Source organism: Pinus tabuliformis, chromosome 7 (assembly GCF_031772625.1).
Source record: "Pinus tabuliformis cultivar Carrire ecotype Pingquan chromosome 7, CPIR1, whole genome shotgun sequence".
Taxonomy (NCBI): Eukaryota; Viridiplantae; Streptophyta; class Pinopsida; order Pinales; family Pinaceae; genus Pinus; species Pinus tabuliformis.
The window spans coordinates 1,309,043,912-1,309,063,761 of NC_142293.1; the positions used below are offsets into that span (position 1 = coordinate 1,309,043,912).

At 31.8% G+C, this 19,850-nt stretch overlaps 1 protein-coding gene across 1 annotated transcript in view; it reads left to right on the forward strand.

Moving 5' to 3' along the window:
- The window catches only part of LOC149252345 (UDP-glycosyltransferase 91B1-like), a 77,784-nt gene extending 61,593 nt beyond the window's left edge, over positions 1-16,191 (forward strand). Inside the window, exons 2-3 of the mRNA XM_089454124.1 lie at positions 14,419-15,540; positions 16,016-16,191. Of these exons, the coding sequence (XP_089310250.1) occupies positions 14,419-15,515 (1,097 nt within the window). The 3' untranslated portion in view covers positions 15,516-15,540; positions 16,016-16,191. The remainder of the gene's footprint in view (positions 1-14,418; positions 15,541-16,015) is intronic.
- The last annotated feature ends 3,659 nt before the right edge of the window (positions 16,192-19,850 follow it).

Genomic DNA, 19,850 nt, shown 5'->3' on the forward strand with positions numbered 1-19,850 from the left:
TCCGACCATATCTTGTAATGCATTGGCTGGAATTACCACTTCTCAAACTATCAAGATAGAAGGGCATATCAAGAAGAAAAAGGTAATAATGTTGATTGATTTTGGAAGTACCCATAATTTTATTCATTGTAAGATAGCCAAGGAATTGAATTGCTTCTTATATCCAGCACCAAAGTGTCAAGTGATGGTTGGAAGTGGAGGAACCATAAATTGCTCAGGAAAGTGCCATAATATCAAGCTATCCATGGGAGAATATGTATTGAATAGCCCAATGCTTTCCATTCCAATGGGTGGTGTTGATGTTGTACTAGGAGTCCAATGGCTACAATCCTTGGGTACAATAGCTTTTAATTTTCAAGAAATTTTCATGAAATTCTCTTCAGAAGGAAAGGAAGTTGAATTAAGGGGTATTGCAGGGAAACCGGGAAAGATAATCAGCTCTAACGGAATGAAAAAGCTTCTAAAGAAAGAACAATGAGGCATAATTGCACAATTATGTTCACTAGAGGTTCCCACATCGAAATCATCCATTTCTCCAGATCTCCAAAAAGTCTTGGACAATCATTCCAAGGTATTTGAGACTCCCAAAGGCCTCCCACCTATTCGTGATCATGATCATGCTATTAATTTGATTCCAGGAAGTGTTCCTCCAAACATCAGGCCTTACAGATATCCCTATGTCCAAAAGAGTGAAATTGAATGTATGGTTGTAGAAATGCTAGAGGCTGGTATAATTCAACCTAGTCAAAGTTATTTCTCTGCTCTAGTAGTATTGGTTCACAAGAAGGATGGATCATGGTGCATGTGTCCAGATTATAGGGAGCTCAACAAGCTCACTATTAAAGATAAATTTCCCATTACTGTCATTGATGAATTATTGGATGAATTGCATGGATCAATTTACTTCACCAAGTTGGATCTTCGTTCAGGATATCATCAAATCAGAATGAAGATTGAATACATTCCAAAAACAACATTTAGAACTCATGAGGGTCATTATGAATTTTTGGTCATGCCTTTTGGCCTTACTAATGCACCTTCTACATTTCAAGGTTTGATGAATTCCATTTTCAGACCCTTCCTTAGAAATTTTGTGTTAGTATTTTTTGATGATATACTAATCTACAACAAGTCTTGGAAGGATCATGTCCAACATGTTGACATGGTGCTCAAACTATTGGAGGAGAAACAATTATATGCAAAAATATCCAAATGTTTCTTTGGAGTACAAGAGGTGGAATATCTAGGTCATATTGTATCTCATGAAGGTGTTAAGGTAGACCCTAGCAAAATTAAAACCATTAAGGAATGGAAAATCTCCACATCCATAAAGCATCTACGAGGATTTCTCGGGTTGACAGGGTATTATCGCAAGTTTGTTAAGAATTATGGGAGAATAGCAACACCTCTAACAACATTATTGAAGAAAGATACATTTTCATGGACTCCAGAAGCAACAAAGGCCTTTGAACATCTTAAAGAGGCAATGTGCCAAGCACCAGTCTTAGCTACATCGGACTTCACAAAAACCTTTATTGTAGAATGTGATGCCTCAGGAAATGGAATTGGTGCTATTTTAATGCAAGAAAAAAGACCCATTGATTTCGAAAGTCATTCAATCAAAGGAAATTATTTACACAAATCTATTTATGAGAAGGAAATGTTGGCAATACTACATGCACTTAATAAATGGTGACCCTACCTAATGGGAAGACACTTCAAGGTAAAAACAGATCATGATAGTCTTAAATACCTTTTAGAACAAATATTATCTTCAGAAGAGTAGCAAAAATGGGTCACAAAGATGTTGGGTTATGAATTTGAAATCATCTACAAATAAGGGAAGCAAAACGTTGTGGCAAATGCACTCTCAAGAAAGGATGAGGATGTGGAAGCATTTCTTTGCGCCATTTCTATTATCCAACCAGATTGGATAAACGAAGCAAGGGCTGAATGGAAGAATGACGAGGGAGTGTGGGCACTCATTCAAAAGATACAACAAGATCCTAGTACATCTGATACATTTAGCTGGAAAAATGATTCATTATGGTACAAGGATCGGTTATACCTATGTAAGAATTCCCAACTCAAACAAAATATTCTTAGGGAGTTGCACACCTCTCCCTTAGGAGGGCACTCAAGATTTCTAAAAACATACCACAAGGTTAAGAAGGATTTTTTTTGGGATGGCCTTAAATCAGATATTCAAAAGTTTGTGGTAGAATGTTTGGTTTACCAACAAAATAAATTTGAAACAATTAATACCCTAGGGCTATTACAACCTTTCTACATTCCAAGCCAACGTTGGGAGGAGGTAGTTGAATTTGCAAGCTATTTTTTTCCCAATTTTGTTTATATTTTTCATTGTATATGTCTAGTTTAGATCCATTTTAACTTCGGACCGAGAGGGATCAAATATCTTTTCACTCTAAGAGAGATGTTTTCACCTTAAGAAATATTTGATTCCTTCGTCTTTGCATTTGGACGTAGATCCAAAGTTAAGATGGATTTAGATCAGTTTAATTATTAATTGTAGTCCTAGTTATAATATAAAAGAAATTACAGATTCAAAATGTTAAAGAGGACATCAAAACATCTCTACCATGGGAGGGGAATTCAATAATTATGGATAAACCTATAGGCCCATGGAAAAATTGCAAGTGGAGAAAGAGGTGTGGAGTTTCTGACTAGAGTGAGGCATAGTTTTGACGAAGAGTGAATGGGCTCTAGACAATGTTAGGCTCTGATATCCTTGTCAAAATGAAAAATAAGATTAAACGATAACCATGAGATTTTTATTCACATGGTGTATAGTTTTTTAATTACAGAGACCGTCGTCATGATAATCCCTTTAAAGGCAGACAACTACCCATCAAATATGTTATTTTAGATGAGATGTTGTTTTCTTAATATCATACCCATATGAAGGAGGAGGAGTTGGTGGATTATGCATTGGAGGAGTGGGTTTCTTACAAATTTGGGCTAGCACAAGAATTTTATCCATTTAAATTTGGAACTTAGATGGAAAGGTCACCATGCCTCGATTTTCAAGTCAACCTAGATCCATTACAAATATCCACAAAATACCTAAAGAAAACATGCTCTGATACCAATATGATCGATAACCTGTCGTGGATATTCGACTGGATAGCTCGTCACAACAAATCTGAATGAAAAAAGTTGAGAATGAAAAAATAAAATATCACACACACATTTCATACAAGAGTTTCTCTAGGTAACCCTCTCAAGAGAAAACCCCAGCTAGAAGGTGAGGTTGCTCTGCTCTCTTTATTTGGAAATATGGTTGCGAGTACAAAGAAGTATGGCCTGTGTCCTGTGGGTTTCTACAATGCTCAAGTATTCTCTGTGTGCTCTACCTCCTATCCCTTTTGGATATTTTTGGTCAACTATGGAACAAATGCACTTGAAAGAGATAGAATCCCTTTTCCTCCTAGTGGCCCGGTCATAATACAACCTGATCGCCTCCTATTGGTTAGGTTTGACTACCTCAATTTTTAGAAAAAGTTACAATATAGACTCTTCTAGAGTCCTCTACATCGTAATCACATGGATAGCTCCTTTTCCATGAATAAGAGGGGCTAACATGGCATCCTCTCAAATTATGGTGGTGAAAATAGGAAGGTGAAATTCTGAGTGGCATAACTTTTGCATACAGACTCTACTTGACATGATTCTTGCACCGTTGAAAAGGCCTCTATGTGTATAATAGCATGAAAATGTATGGCGCTAAAGCAATAATGTCTTACCCCCAAAAACATCATTTGATGCCTCAAAACGTTATCAGAATTTTTAGACCTTGTCTTGCCAAATTGGGTCCCCTACGTAAAAACGGTCCCATCAGCTTATTCCTCTACTTTTTCCACAATGAAAGCTTCAAGATGGATGAAAAACAATATAATGATCCAATCTGGATCAGTTTTAGTGGTGAGTCTGATGACAATTGTAGCTTGAGAAATTGTGCCAAATAGTGTTGAGGATGATTGCATGTTATGATTGACTATTTGAGGTTCTCAATGGAGATGGGGATGCTATATTAGATAGAGGATGGAGACTTAGAGATAGGTTTCCACATTGGTCCTTCAGGTGGTCTCTTCCAAATTTTTCTAAGTGGAGTGTTTCCAAGGATGGAAAAAATTTTGATTTGGGGAGGATGTCAGGCCCTCGCACCCATGGTCTCATCACTGGTGAGCACCATGCTAAGATCACATGGCACGGGCACACATGGAGTCATCAATTTAAACTGCATTCCATGCAAACAACCTAAGTTTCAGGTTCTTACCAATGTGTGATGTGGTGGGACAATTCAGTATGGTCGTGTAATGGGGTGGAACAACCAATGGATGCATTGGGATGATTATGTAATTGCAGGATAATGTGTTATTGGGGTTTAGGTGGGACGACTATATGAGTCACCTCAAACACACATGTGACCAAATTCATGAACCGAGGGCGACCAAATGAGCACTTGATTATGATGAGATATCGATTAATGAGATAAACAAAGTGTTAGCTTGAGAGTCAAAATGGTGTGAGCCATGTGTCAAATGTTTGAAACAAAACAACATGAGAATTTGGTTCACTAGCACGACTCTTTTTTAGATGATAGGCGTGGTGTATTTCAGAATAGACCTTCCACAATTTGCATTCTTTAAAATAAAAAAAATTATGATTGGTCTAGATTTAATAATGTGAAAATATTCTTAGCTGTATGCATGATTCAACGAACGAATTGAAATGTTTCCAAATAAATTTTTAGTTTCAAATCACCTTACCTTTACAAATTGGTAGAAAAAGAATTTTGAAATATATGGAATGTTCTCCTAATACTGACTATGAAATATACTAGCACAACCACATTAATAAATGTGGTTTATATATTTTGATAGGTGTATATCAATCACATCCACAACCACATTAGTAAATGTGGTTGATATATGTTGATAGGCGTGTATGATAGAGATTAAATATTAATATTAATATTGATAATAATAATAATAATACTAATAATTGTTGTTGTTATTATTATTATTATTATTATTATTATAATTTAGAAAAATTATAATTATATTATAATATTATGATAATATTATTATAATACAATAATAATATTAATATTAGTATTTAATATATTAAATCTTGAGATTAATATTATAAACTCTAATATACTATTATACATTTTAAGCTTTATAATCATAATTTTAATATAATAATAATATATACTCTTAGTATTTAGTATTATTGTATTATAATCACAATAATAATTAATATTATTATATTATAATTATCATATATAGGAATAATGTTATAAACCCTTGCATTAATATTATAAACCCCAAGGTTATAAACCCTCGGATTAATATAACAAACCATACATTTAATATATTAAATCCTAGGATTATAAACTCTAAGATTAATATTATAAACCTTAATATTAATATTAAACCCTATAGTTAATATTATAAGCCCTAGGATTATAAACCCTCAGATTAATATTAAACCTTTATATTATAAATTATAAATCTAATATTAAACCCTAATATCATAAATCTAATATTAGGAACCCTAATATTATAAATCATAATATTGAACCTCAATTTCGTAATATCGCAATGTGATATTGAATAAATTGCAAAGTAATGAAACATTGAGACAATGTCTCTCAAATTCATTGTCACATTAAGACAATGTTTGTCATAATGTGATGTTTAATGCATTAATATTATAAACCCTAAAATTAATATTATTTATCCTAGGATTGAAACTATAAACCCTAGTATTATAAACCCTATGATTATTAATCATAGGATTGATATTACAAACCCTAGGATTGATATTATAAACCCTAGGATTAAAAACCTTAGGATTAACATTATTTTGTTATTGTTGGATGACCCATAAGGTTTGAACCCAGAACCTCGAGGGACATAACTCCTCACTATAAGGTGATTTCTGATCGAGCTACCCCATGGTCTCTAGGATTAAATATATAAACCCTAAGATTAATATTATAGACCCTAATATTAAATCCTAATAATATAAATCATAATATTAAACCCTTATATTATAAATTATAAACCAATATTAAACCCTAATATTAGAAACCCTAACATTAGAAACCCTAACATTAGAAACCTTAATATTAAACCTCAAATTTTTAATGTTGCTATGCGACATTAAATAAATTGCAATGTAATGTAACATTGAGACAATGATTGTGTGATTGATTGTCACATTGAGACAAGGTTTATCACAATGTGACATTGGATAAATTAATATTATAAACCCTAGGATCAATATTATAAACTCTATGGTTAATATTATAAACTCTGGGATTAATATTAAACTCTAGGATTAATATTACAAAACCTAGGATTGATATTATACCCTTGGATTGATATTATAAACCTTAGGAATAACATCATAAAGCCTAGGACTTTAAACCCTAGAATTAATATCATAAATCCTATGATTAAGATTATAAACCCTAGGATTAATATTATAAACCTTCAGTTAATATATTAAACCCAAGGATTAAAAAAACTAAGATTAATATTATAAACCCTAAGTTTAATATATAAAGCCCTAAGTTTAATATAAACCCTAATATTATAAACCCAATATTAAATCCTAATATTAAACTCCATTTTTGTAATCTTGTGATGCAATGTTGAATAAAATGCAATGTATTGTAACATTGCAACAATGATTGTTGGATTGATTGTCACATTGAGATAATATTTGTCACAATGTGATTTTGGGTAGTTTTTTGTATCATTCCAATGTCACAATATTAAACCCTAATGTTAAAGCAAATATTATAAACTCTAACATTTTAAAACCTAATATTTTAAGCTCTAAGTTAATATATTAAACCCTAGGTTTAATATATTGAACTCTAGGATTCTAAAACCTAATATTAATATTATAAATCCTAGGATTGATATTATGTACCCTTAAATTAATATTATAAACCCTAAGATCAATATTAAACTTTAGGATTATGAATTGTAGGATTAATATTTTAAAACCTAAGATTAATAGTACAAACCCTAAGATTATTAACCCTAGGATTATTATTATAAAACCTAGGAATAGTATTATAGACACTAAGGTTAATATTATAAACCCCACGATTAATAGTAAACCCTAGGATTAATATTACAAACCATAAGATTAATATTAAACCCTAATATTATAAACTCAGTATTTAACCCAGAGATTAATATTATAAACCTTGGGACTAATATTAAACCCTAGGATTGATATTACAAACCCTAAAATTAATATTATAAACCCTGGGATTAATATTGTAAACTCTAGGATTTTAAACTATAGGATTAATGTAGTGAACCCTATGATTAAGATTATAAACCCTTGGATTAATATACTAAACCTAGTATTAATATTATAAACAAAAAGTTAATAAATTAAAACTAAGGACTATAAATCATAAGCTTAATACTATAAACCCTAAGATTATAACCCCTAAGTTTAATATATTAAACTCTAAGCTTAATATAAACCCTAATATTAGACCCTAATGTTATAAACCCAATATTAAGCCAAAATATTATAAACCCTAACTTTAAACCTCAATTTTGTAATGTCACAATATGACGTTAAATAAATTGCAATGTAATGTAACATTGTGAGAATAATTGTTGGATTGATTGTCATGTTGAGACAATATTTGTCACAATGCAACGTTGGATAGATTTTTATGTACCATTTGAATATCACAATATTGATCCCTAATATTAAACCAAATATTATAAACTCTAGCATTATAAAACCCAATATTCTAAACCCTAAGATTAATATATTAAACCCTAGGTTTAATATATTAAACCCTAGAAATATAAACTCTAAAATAAAAACTACACCCTATGATTAATATTATAAACCATAGGATTAATATTAAACGCTATGATTAATATTAAATGCTAGGATTTTAAACCCTAGGATTAATATTATAAAACCTAGGATTAATATTATAAACCCTACAGTTGATATTATAAACCCTAGAATTAATTTTATACAAACCCTAAGATTAATATTACAAACCCTAAGATTAATATTAAACTCTAAGATTGATATTATAAACAATAGGATTAAAAACCCTAAAATTGGCATTATAAACCCTAATATTAATATTATAAAACCGCAAAATTAATATTATCAACCCTAGGATTATAAACCGTAGGATTAATATTATAAACTCTAGGATTATAAACCCTGAGATTTACCATCATCTCATATATTAAATCCTATGATTTACCATTATTTCCTAGCACAATCACATTAGTAAGTGTGGTTGATATACGCCGATAGACAACATTTCCATCTTTTATATGTCAATAAGCTTATGAAAATAGAGTAATAACCATATATCAACCACATTTATATCAGGATTAATATTAATGATAATATAATTTATTATTATATTAGGATAATATGAATTATTTCAATAATAATATTATTATATATAATTATTACATTAATATTATTAATAATACATCTTTTTATTAATATAACATGTATTTTACTATTATCAATATCAATATTATTTTAATAACATTAATATTTATTGATAATATAATTTAAAGTTAATAATATAAATATTTTATTAATGTTTTAATAATCTTATATATATCTTAATATTATATCATTATGTCGTAATGTTATATTAATAATATATTAAATATTATTAACTATTAATTATTAATAAACTAATTATAAAAACCTAATATTATAAAAATTAATATTATCAACCTAAAAGTTTAAACATAATATTATGAAATATATAAATGAAATACCCTCCAATATGCCTCAATCATGGGACGACTTAGATATTTGATTCTCTATTTATCATGGAAAACCAAATAAACCGTGAGGTTTTCTTTGTACTCATTTTACATGTTGTTGACTCGTTGCTTTCAAATCAGAGGAGCATTACTTTAGAATGTGGAGGCGTGCACATCGTTTGGGTTCAATGTGGATGTGCCAAATCTTAACTGCGCTCATGTAATTTACTAGGCTATGAGCAGGATTATGAGGAAGCATAAGCCCTGGTATTCTGCAGAATATCGACAATTTCTTTTCTTTGAATTCCCTTCCCTTTATGTACCAATTCCCAAACAACATTTATATGTATGGGTATGAAGTATAATAAAAATAAATTTCTGTGGGACTCATTTGGAATAGTCTATTGATCATGAATGAAAGGGTCTTAGTAACTAGGTCACAAAATTGATAGGAGATGAATACCAAATTTGCGTATTATTATGCAAATAATGGAAAGAGAGGTAATATAAGTACCTTCTCAGAGCAACTAAATGCATATTCCAAAATGAAATCTACAAAAATAATACTAGAATAATAATCTTTAAATCTTAACCAAATCAAATAACCTTGAAATAACATAAGAATTAGATATTTTCTGGAATGAAAATAGATGAAATAGGGACGGCCAAAATTTTCTCATTTTGATAAAAACTAAGGTAGAAGGTTATTGAGGTCGAGCTTTCATTTTCAATGTAAAGATTCATGGATCGAAACAGCTCATGGATTGAATATATGTGAGTTTCTTTATTAGGAAATTGTTTCTCTATGACAAACAAAACTCTGGAACTATGCTCAGTACCAAGAAAGTACAAACAACAATTTTAGGGTGTTGTTAGGGTTAACTATTGGCTTTAGATGTAAACATTGAACACGATGAAGAAGGTGCAATTTTATCACAACCACTTACAAGATGATGTCATATTTGTAAAAGAAAAAAATAAATTAAAAGAGATATAAACATCCATAATATAGATTTTTCTCGACTAGTTTAATCAATTTGAATGTATTGTTTAAAGATGAAGTTAACTTTGAAATCTCTGCATGAAATCAAGCTTCGTACTCATCTCCTTGTGTTAACAAATTCTATAAAAAAAAAAATGTCAAAGAAGAAAACTCGTCATCCTCTTAGTATTCTTATTCCAGTTAAATCAAATATGATCCTCTTAGTATTCTTATTCCAGTTAAATCAAATATGAACAAGGGAAAACATTTCAAAACCTTTACCATATCACAAGTCTTAGGGAGGACTCAAGGTGACATTGCCAAGAAGTTTCCATGCTCTACTAAGAATGCTTTCTTCATTTCACCAATAAATTACTAAGAGGAAACAACAATAATGAAATAACTAAGAACAGATGTAACATGAATATTAAATTGAGGAGACAAATCTATGTCTAAGATCTAGAATTAGAAGAATGCCAAGATAGATGTGAGTAGTCCCAAATCTGGAACGATATTTGAAGTTTAAAACCTAAGTAATTGCAAGCATTGGGTTCTAGTTCAACCAGAGAAATGCTCAACAAAGTGTAGGGTAAGAATAATATTATTGTTTTTTCCTCTTGCGGCTATACTTGAAAATTGGAAACTAATTACTTGCAACCAAATGAAACTATTTCCAATTGGCTTAAGGGCTTTTATCTCAATTTAATATATTATTCTTTGGTTTAAAACTGAAAAATTGTATGCATGCCTAAGAATATTCTCTTGAAATCAAATATTTTCCATTCATTTATTAAAAATCAAAATTTCTCAAATCCACATCCATAAACTAAAATAATTATTGCTATAAGCTTAACTATTAACCTAGATAAACATGGTTGTAGAAGATAAAGAGATTAAATTTAAATAAAATCCTTAACTTTTCGAGTTATGAAGCCTTGGGTATCAATAAGTGCCTCTACGTGGGTGATATGTTTCAATTCACATTATGTCTACAACCAACATGGGTGATATGCTTGAATTCATAGCGATATGTTTGAATTCACATTATGCCTACAACCAAAGTGGGTGATATGTTTGAATTCACATTATGCCTACTATTAACATAGATCCATTTTAACCATGGATCTAACATGAGCCAGGAGGGATCAAATTTCTTCAGATGAAAACTTATTTTAGAATGCAAAAAAATAATGTGTTAAATTTTATTGTTTAAATTATATTTTTGAATGTTATAGAAATTACATAACATGTGCTTTGAGCCATTTTATCAGCACGCATTAAACTAGTTTTTTGTTATTAATATATTTTCAATATACGTCAACATTAATTCATATTAAAATATTTTATTCACAACCCACCTTAGATATTTTATTTTATACAACATTAAAATATCTCTTTTATCATTTTTTTCTATATATAAATATATATGAAGTTGATATCATGTGTTAAAATATTTTTGGAAAGTATAAAGTTTAAACATCTTACTCATTACTTGACATTAAATTATATTAAGTCATATGACAAAGAATTAAATAGGCATAGTGTATATATATATATATAGATATGACATTGTTTTTCTATTTAGAAAATATTTTATTTTTATTTTAAAGGAGGCTAACATACTTACACATAATTTTCATAATAAACTATAAAATGAACTTCTCAACTCAATAATCCCCACTAATTTAAATTCACATCATGCTTACAATAATCTCCCATAACATTACTTAGCCAAGCCACTATCAATGTATAGGAATTCGAATGGACTTTTTTCTAATCCAAATCGACAGCCAAGCCACTATCAATGTATAGGAATTCGAATGGACATTTTTCTAATTCTAATGGACTGTTTTCTAATATTGTGGTTAAGAAAATCTCGAAAATCCTGTGCCTCATTGAATCTGCTTCTCCTTTCTGTGCCGCATTGAATTTCTTGGCGTTAATGTGGGTTTTATAAGAATGTGGGGATAATTTTGATTCCTGCTCATAATCCACTGCGTTTTTCCATCCACCAGAATGTAGGTGCCAGTGGTTCCCGTGGCCTATCATGTTACAACTCTATCTCGTGGTTCCCGTGGACTTTCTTCTACCTTTAATTAATTCAATTATGAAGTTTAATGTTAATTTAGTATATATGATTACCGCGATCGGTATCCCTCTCACACCAACGCCGAGCTTGGCTGTTATTTTCTACTTTAATTTATTTTATAATTGCTACAGTATTAATTATTTTCATTTGTTGCGTTGTTTCACGATTCCCTGCAGTTACTTGATTGAATAAGTTTAAAAAATCACACTAAAAATATTTTTTTATCACTGTGATTAATTAACATTTTAATATAAATATGGTTAGTTAACTTTTATTTAAATTTAAACTTTAATTACTGCATTTATAATTTTATCTATTTTCTAAAACACTACCAACTCCTCTTATGAGCTCTTTGTTTCTTGACACTCTGACTTTTTGGACTTTGTCATCTCTCTTGCAGCTACTTGATTCAGTCATCAAAAAGTCTAAAAAATCACACTAAAAACAGTTTTTTATCATTGTGATTAATCCACTGTTTAATATAAATATGGTTAGTTAACTTTTATTTAAATTTAGACTTTGATTACTGCATTTATAATTCTATCTATTTTCTAAAAACGATCAACTCCTCTTATGAACTCTTTGTTTCTTGAAACTCTGGCTTCTTGGACTTTGTCATCTCTCTTGCAGTTACTTGATTCAGTCAAAAGTCTAAAAAACACACTAAAATTAATTTTTTATCATTGCAATTAATCAACGCTTTAATATAAATATGGTTAGTTAACTTTTATTTAAATTTAAACTTTGATTACTGCATTTATAATTCTATCTATTTTCTAAAAAACTACGGACTCTTCTTATGAGCTCTTTGTTTCTTGAAACTCTGGTTTCTTGGACTTTGTCATCTCTCTTGCAGTTACTTAATTCAGTCATCTAAAAAATCACACTAAAAATAATCTTTTTATCATTATAATGAATGCTTTAATATAAATATGATCAGTTAACCTTTATTTAGATTTAAACTTTGATTACTACATTTATAATTCTATCTATTTTCTAAAAAACAACCAACTCCTTTATGAGCTCTTTGTTTTTTGAAACTCTGGACTTTGTCATCTCTCTTCCTCCTCATGCGATGTCTCCCCTCTACTGCTATCAGCGAGTCTGTTTTCGACAAAGGGCATGTGGTAGTATCTAGCTTCAGGATTTCAACGAAATAGGGTAGGGTTTGGGTTTTAACAAGGGTTTACAGTTGATTTTAGTTATCGAGCTAGGGTTTGCAATGATGGGTGGTTGTGTCAACTTTTGGCAAGCAAACAGCAACAGATTTCGAATAAATATAAGGCACCCCAACATTATAGCAGAGAGGAAAAAATTCATTGATTTTATGTTATCTCTAAACTATCATCTTTTCACTTTATATTATGCATACTATGGTAATTTTTTGCAGATACATATTTCATATAATAGAACATGCCATATTATGTGTTTTTCTGGTGGCCATAATATTTACTTTAAGTGGCCAGCCCGATCAACTATGTATTGTATTATTGTATTGTGGTAATAATATATATATATATATATATATATATATATATATATATATAATTTTATTTGAATGGTCAAAAGTGGTGGGTAAAAAATTAAAAAAAAATTGCGGATGTAGCTTTCGAATAATGTTTTTGATAGTGGAAATTGATTCAGCACCATTAAAAATATCCAGAGCACTTAAAATTATGAATTTTGACAGATTTTACTTAGATTTACAAAAATCCCTGTCGGATTTTTTCAAAATATAACTAGAATTTCCATAACTTTCAGAGAAAAAAAAACATAATTATTAGTCCCTGCCTGGGACTCTTAGCAATCGATCGTGCGTTGACTGCCTATTAATCTCTTATTTGACCAAAAAATATTGCTATACATCACAATTTTAACCAAAGTTTTCATATTAAAAAATAATATAAAAATTATTATGTAATTGCTGATTGGCCAACAAAGTTGAGGGTCTTATTGCCGGCTTCGCAGGTTTCAAAACTGGTAAAAGTAAGATATCCTAAGTTTTTGGTAAGGTTGCTGAATTTCCAAATCCAAATTTCGTGGCTTTTTAGTTTTACCCAAAGTTTTCGGAGGTCTTATTGCCGGGGATATCCATTGAACATTGTGACAATTCATCTTACCCAAAGTCGAGTTTGCAGAATGTTGTGACAATTAATTTTATCCAAAGTACATTTTATGACAACTGATTTTAAGTTCGGGGCAAAGTTTTTTTAGTATATGTTGGAGACTTAGAGCAGGTGGCAGCTTTTGGTCATGCACAACAGCCAGCTGTTGGTGTCAGGAGACTTCTAGCAGGGGACTTCTAGCAGGTGGCAGTTGCCGGTGCTTGTAATACCGTGTTGAGGGCAACCGTTTTCCTTTCTAATTTAGGAGATTATGCCAAGGAGATTATGCTAAAGAAAACACAGGACCAGGACCTGTGAACCCTGGCATCGATCAGACCGTGAAGACCGTGGTTGGCTCTGTCTATCTCAAATTTGATGGAAAAACCCCTTGAGATTCTTCATTTCCGTGATCGAAAGGTTTGTATGGTTATCCCCGTTACAATGTGCCGTCCAAAGAGTCTCATGGCGCAGCCTTAGTCTTTTGTGGAATACAATTTATTCCGGCAGTTTTTTTCATAGTCTTCTCCCCAGCCACCCGCGCTCATTCCTTCCACCCAGCTAAATTGCGAAACCCAGGAATAACTGTTGAGGAGGTGGCTGCTCCGCCCCGTGGTTTCCCATCTTCTGCTATCTCGTTCAGCCTGTACGAAGCGCGGGGTGAATTGCCTGCGTACAGAGAAGTACCTGGGCAACTCTCTCCAGCGTTTCGGACGGCTAGATGCCTTGAAGGATGCCTGGCAGTGGCTGTGAAATCGTCGTTTGAAGACGAAGATAAGTATATTCGTTATTTCCAGGACGTCACCAGTGTCCCGGTGCTTTCTGTCGGCCCACTTATGCCAGTCCTTCAGCCCGTTGCCAGGGGCAGCAAGGGCTCGAATCTGATGGAATGGCTGGACAAGCAGAGGGAAGCGTCCGTCGTGTTTGTGTCGTTCGGCAGCGAGACGTTTCTGTCGAGAGAACAAGTCCGCGAGCTGGCGCTGGGGTTGGAAGCGAGCGGTCTGATGTTTCTGTGGTCTCTGCGTTCTCCAGAGGCCGACCCGTTGGGGCTCCTTCCTGAGGGATTCCAGACTCGAACTCGGGACATGGGGATTATCACTGGGGAATGGGTGCCGCAGCTGCGGATCGTCTCACACCCGGCAGTAGGCGGGTATCTGTGCCACGCCGGCTGGAGTTCCGCCATGGAGGCGCTGAGCTTTGGACTGCCCCTCATACTTGTGCCCATCAAGTTTGATCAGTTTTTGAACGCGCGGCAAATAGCGGCGGAATTGAAAGCCGGTATTGAGATCGAAAGGGAAGACGATGGCTCTTTTCTAAAGGAAAATGTCTGCGAGACTGTGAGAAGGGTTATGGTGGGGGACGAGGGGAAACATTTGAGATTGAAAGCGGCAGAGGCCCGTGACATTCTAGTGGGCAATAATGGGCGCCAGCAGAGCTACATCGATGACTTTGTTCAACGGATCGAACAGTTACGAGGAAAGAAAAATATGGAAGCGGCCGAGAACATTAGGAACTGAGATGTATTGATGGATTGATACCTGGGTAAGTGAGTTGTTTTTTATTTTAATCAAAGTAAATTTGATAATATTGGTCAATAATTTGGAGGAAGTCCAAAATCAAATCCGCATAGGATTAAAATTCTCTGGTTTATTTAAAAAAAATTAATAATAATGTGAATTATATGTTAATTTGGGCCAGATCAAGATCAAACCTTTCGAATTATTTATTGAGAAACTTTTCTTTTAAACTCGACAACTCAACCTGGCAAATCAGGGATGTGGCTGGAAAGCTTGACTGTTTTTGGAAGACCCTCTCTTTTTCGAAATGTTAGAGTGTTGGGTATTCTTTACATTCACAGGCGAAGATCCTATAAGTTGTAATATAAAGATTTCTCTCTTACCTGAAATATCCAAGTAGAGGCTTGATGTTATTATAGTTGTACAACTACTCGTCATTGATCTTTTCTAAAAGAGAAATCTAAACCTTTTAGTAGAATTTTTTCTTCGTTGTGCACCAGATGATTTTGAAGGCGAATGACATAGGTTGCAGCTGTGAACTTAGTATTGCTGTAGGGTTCGTACGCAGTTACTAGTGGTTCTTTGAACCTTTCGTTTTGCTCCGGACTTTTCGGTTTCTCCAAAAATGTTCTTGCTGACAAAAGAAAATGATGCTGAAACAGAGAACCATTATTGATATTGTTGTTAGTCCCCGCCGTGCATTGCTGTAGGGTTCGTAGGCAGTTACTAGTGGTTCTTTGAACCTTTTTTTTTTGCTCCGGACTTTTTGGTTTCTCGACAAAAGAAAATGATGTTGAAACAGAGAACCATTATTGATATTGTTATTAGTAGCTTCCACAATCACGGTGCGGATAATCATTGAAATGGAATTATTTTTAGTGTGATTTTTTAGATTTTCCATATTGGCATTCGTTAATTTAAATATTGAACTTTATTTATGTGTTTTTTTAATTAAATTGATTAATTAAGAAAATATCATATGTTTTTTTGTTTTTTAGAGATAAATTTTGTTTTTTAGAGATAAATTTTGAACCATGATATTGTAACATATATTATTTTATTATTTAAATATATGATAAAGTTAAGAATTTTTACATATATTAATTCCTTTTATAATAATAATAATTTATAATTTAATTAATTTTTTATTTATTTTAACCACTTAAATATATTATGAAATAAGTCTTTTGAGTTTATGATGAATTTATGTTTATCACTATTAATATATATTTTTAGTTAAATTATTAAGAGGGTTAAGTCGTTTAGAGGGTTTGGCTAACAAAAAAAATCAATCAAAACAATAATTATCTTTACTCGTTGTAGTGCTCTTTGCACATGTGGCTTGGGGTGTCTTTGTTTGGGTGAATGTTACATTTGCACTTAGGGGTCAATTGTTCTAGTATTTTCATTGTTCCAGTGGTGGAAGATTGAAGTGATTTTTTGGTTCGTGTGCTTAATGCTATCAATTCTTACTTCTTTGTTTCTTACTAGATTGACTGTATAAGTTTAAATCAACTAGTGTACTATACTTTCTTCCTATTGGACTGAATTGGGGGGTGGGACGAAATTGATTGGGGAATCCTTTCTTTGCATGCTTATGTACTGTATAAGTTTAAATCAGCTAGTGTACTGCACTTTCTTCCTATTGGACTGAATTGGGGGGTGGGACGAAATTGATTGGGGAATCCTTTCTTTGCATGCTTATGTATTGTGAAAAGTTGGCGAGATTTCTCCAGCAACTTTCAAATTTTCTAGCTCGATTTCCCAATCTCTCCTGCTATTTCAGGGCTTTTGTCCCACTCTCCAAGGCTGCATATGGAGGTGGTTGTTGATATACTGGGATCCTTCCGTATAAAAGTATCTTATCTTATCTGCAATTTGTTCGGTGAATTTTCAGTGAATTTTATTTTTAGCTAGACGTGTTAGTTGGTATGAAGAGCATGGCGCCTCAAACATGAGGCTGCCTCGCATGGTTATTTTTGAACGTGGAAAGCATGGCGCCTCAAACATGAGGCTGCCTCGAACATTACTTAGCTTTCAAGTATGTCTTTTAAATATTTTTTTCCATCGTGGAGAATATACTAAAAATATCTATAAAATTGGTATTCCACAATATTCTTTATCTTATCTCTTTGCTTAATATATACACGCAAATATTGATAAATCTTATCTGTTTTCTTAATATATGCACGCAAATAATTGAATTTATCATATGTTAATATGCTTCTTCATTTTTAAAATCTTTAAAAATGGTGAAGGCATTTTCTCTATCTATATTTAAAATAGAAAAAAACCCAATCAATTTGAAATTGATATTAGGATTTATAATAATTAATTTAAATTTTAATCGTTATGAATTACATTTGGGCTTTATTTGAGACTATTTTAAGTGATATGTTTTATTCATTATAAGAATTTTTTTATTTTATTTTTTTTAATTCCATCTTCATATCTAAATTTACTTATAATAACTTAAAATAAAACATATAATTCATTTCACATTCCTAACCTTAAAATAACAAATTCTTTTGACATTCCTAACTTTTAAATAACAAAATCCAAAATCCAACTTTTAAATAACAAAATCCAAAAACAAAATCCAAAATCCAACTTTTAAATAACAAAATCCAAAATCCAGGCAACGTGAGAAACATAAATTATATCTATATATGCGTTCATTTAATATTCTGAAAAGTTAATTCCCAAATTCCCAATGATAATTGCACAGGAATATATGTTAATATCTTTGATTGAGATTATTAGACATTGATCTCATTTTGTGTATGTGCATCAACAAAAGAAGCCTATGTAGGGACATCAACATCTACATTCTCTCTTCTTTTCCATATAACAAAAATATTGATAATATTTATGAATATTTAACCGCAGGTTTTGCACTGGAGATTGGAGATTGTGCTGCTATTAACTATTTTTTTCTTTTAACTTTTTTTAACCTTTTTGGATTACTTTTCACTTTTATGATTAGAACAGTTCTAGTATTGACATTAACATTCCCAAGATATACCTCAAAGGAAAAATTCTGCTATTAACTATTTTTTTCTTTTAACCTTTTTAACCTTTTTGGATTACTTTTCACTTTTATGATTAGAACAGTTCTAATATTGACATTAACATTCCCAAGATATACCTCAAAAGAAAAATTCTGTTACAAAAACTTACGTCTCTCTCATTAATTTCTCACTCTAAAATGTATTGCATACCCACACTTAGCCTTTCTTGGCACACTCTTAATCCCCACGGCCTGCGATTCCTACAACAAGAGGTTGCAATATGCGTGTACTAAATACAAATACAGGAAGCAACATATTTCTGCATCCCAACGGTATTATACAACTAATTTTCATGTTAAAATTTGGCCACCTTCCGTGGAAGTAATTGGCTGGTCGAAACGAGAAGTCTTTAAATAGTCTACTGACATGTTGACTGTTTTCACAACGTGTTGAGCTGACTTAAATAGATGGAGAGCGTTTGTATTGTTGTTGTGGCAGACCCATGAATTTTTTTAACAAATTACACATTGAATTCGCATGTTGTTGTATTGTTGTTGTAGCAGACCCTGGCTTGTTGTGGCAGACCCCAGCAGGGACTACCGGTTGTTGTGGCAGACCCCGGCAGGGACTACCGCTGCATGCAACACTTGCTAAACTTGTATAACATAACTATCTCTGGATCACCCCATTAATTTATGTTTTTATTGTAATGCACGGTTTTTTCCATTTATGATTTTATACTCGTATTAATGGTTGAATTCCTGCATAACACAACATCATATCAAAGGGTGCTTCATATCCAATCTTTGCTATTTCATTTATGTTAATAAATTCATAATTTGAGTGGTAGTTCAATTTTTTTTCTATCGGTGTTATTTTATTTATATTAATAAATTATAATTTGAATGTTTTATAAATTTATTATATTTTAATATTGAAATAATTTTAATTTTAATTTTAGTAAAAAATAATGGTTTTTTAATTTTTTGGTTATTGATTTTTATTGTGATGATGATGGTGGTGGTTAAAATCCACTGAGACCAAATTTTGATCTATCGGACCTAAACAAACAAATTTTTTAGTTTGATTTAAGATTTTATTCCTATGCTCAAAAAGCTTGGAGAGAAGCCTCCCGAGCTCACTATAATTTTGACATTATAAAAGGCTAGGAAGGTCAGTATTGCAACAAAGATTATGAAACTGAGATCTAATGTGGTTGTACGCGGGGCACTCTAAGAGGAAGTGATTTTCATCCTCGATGTTCATATTCTCACAGAGATGGCAGATCCTTTCCATCCATGGTGTTTTAGGAACTGCCCAACAA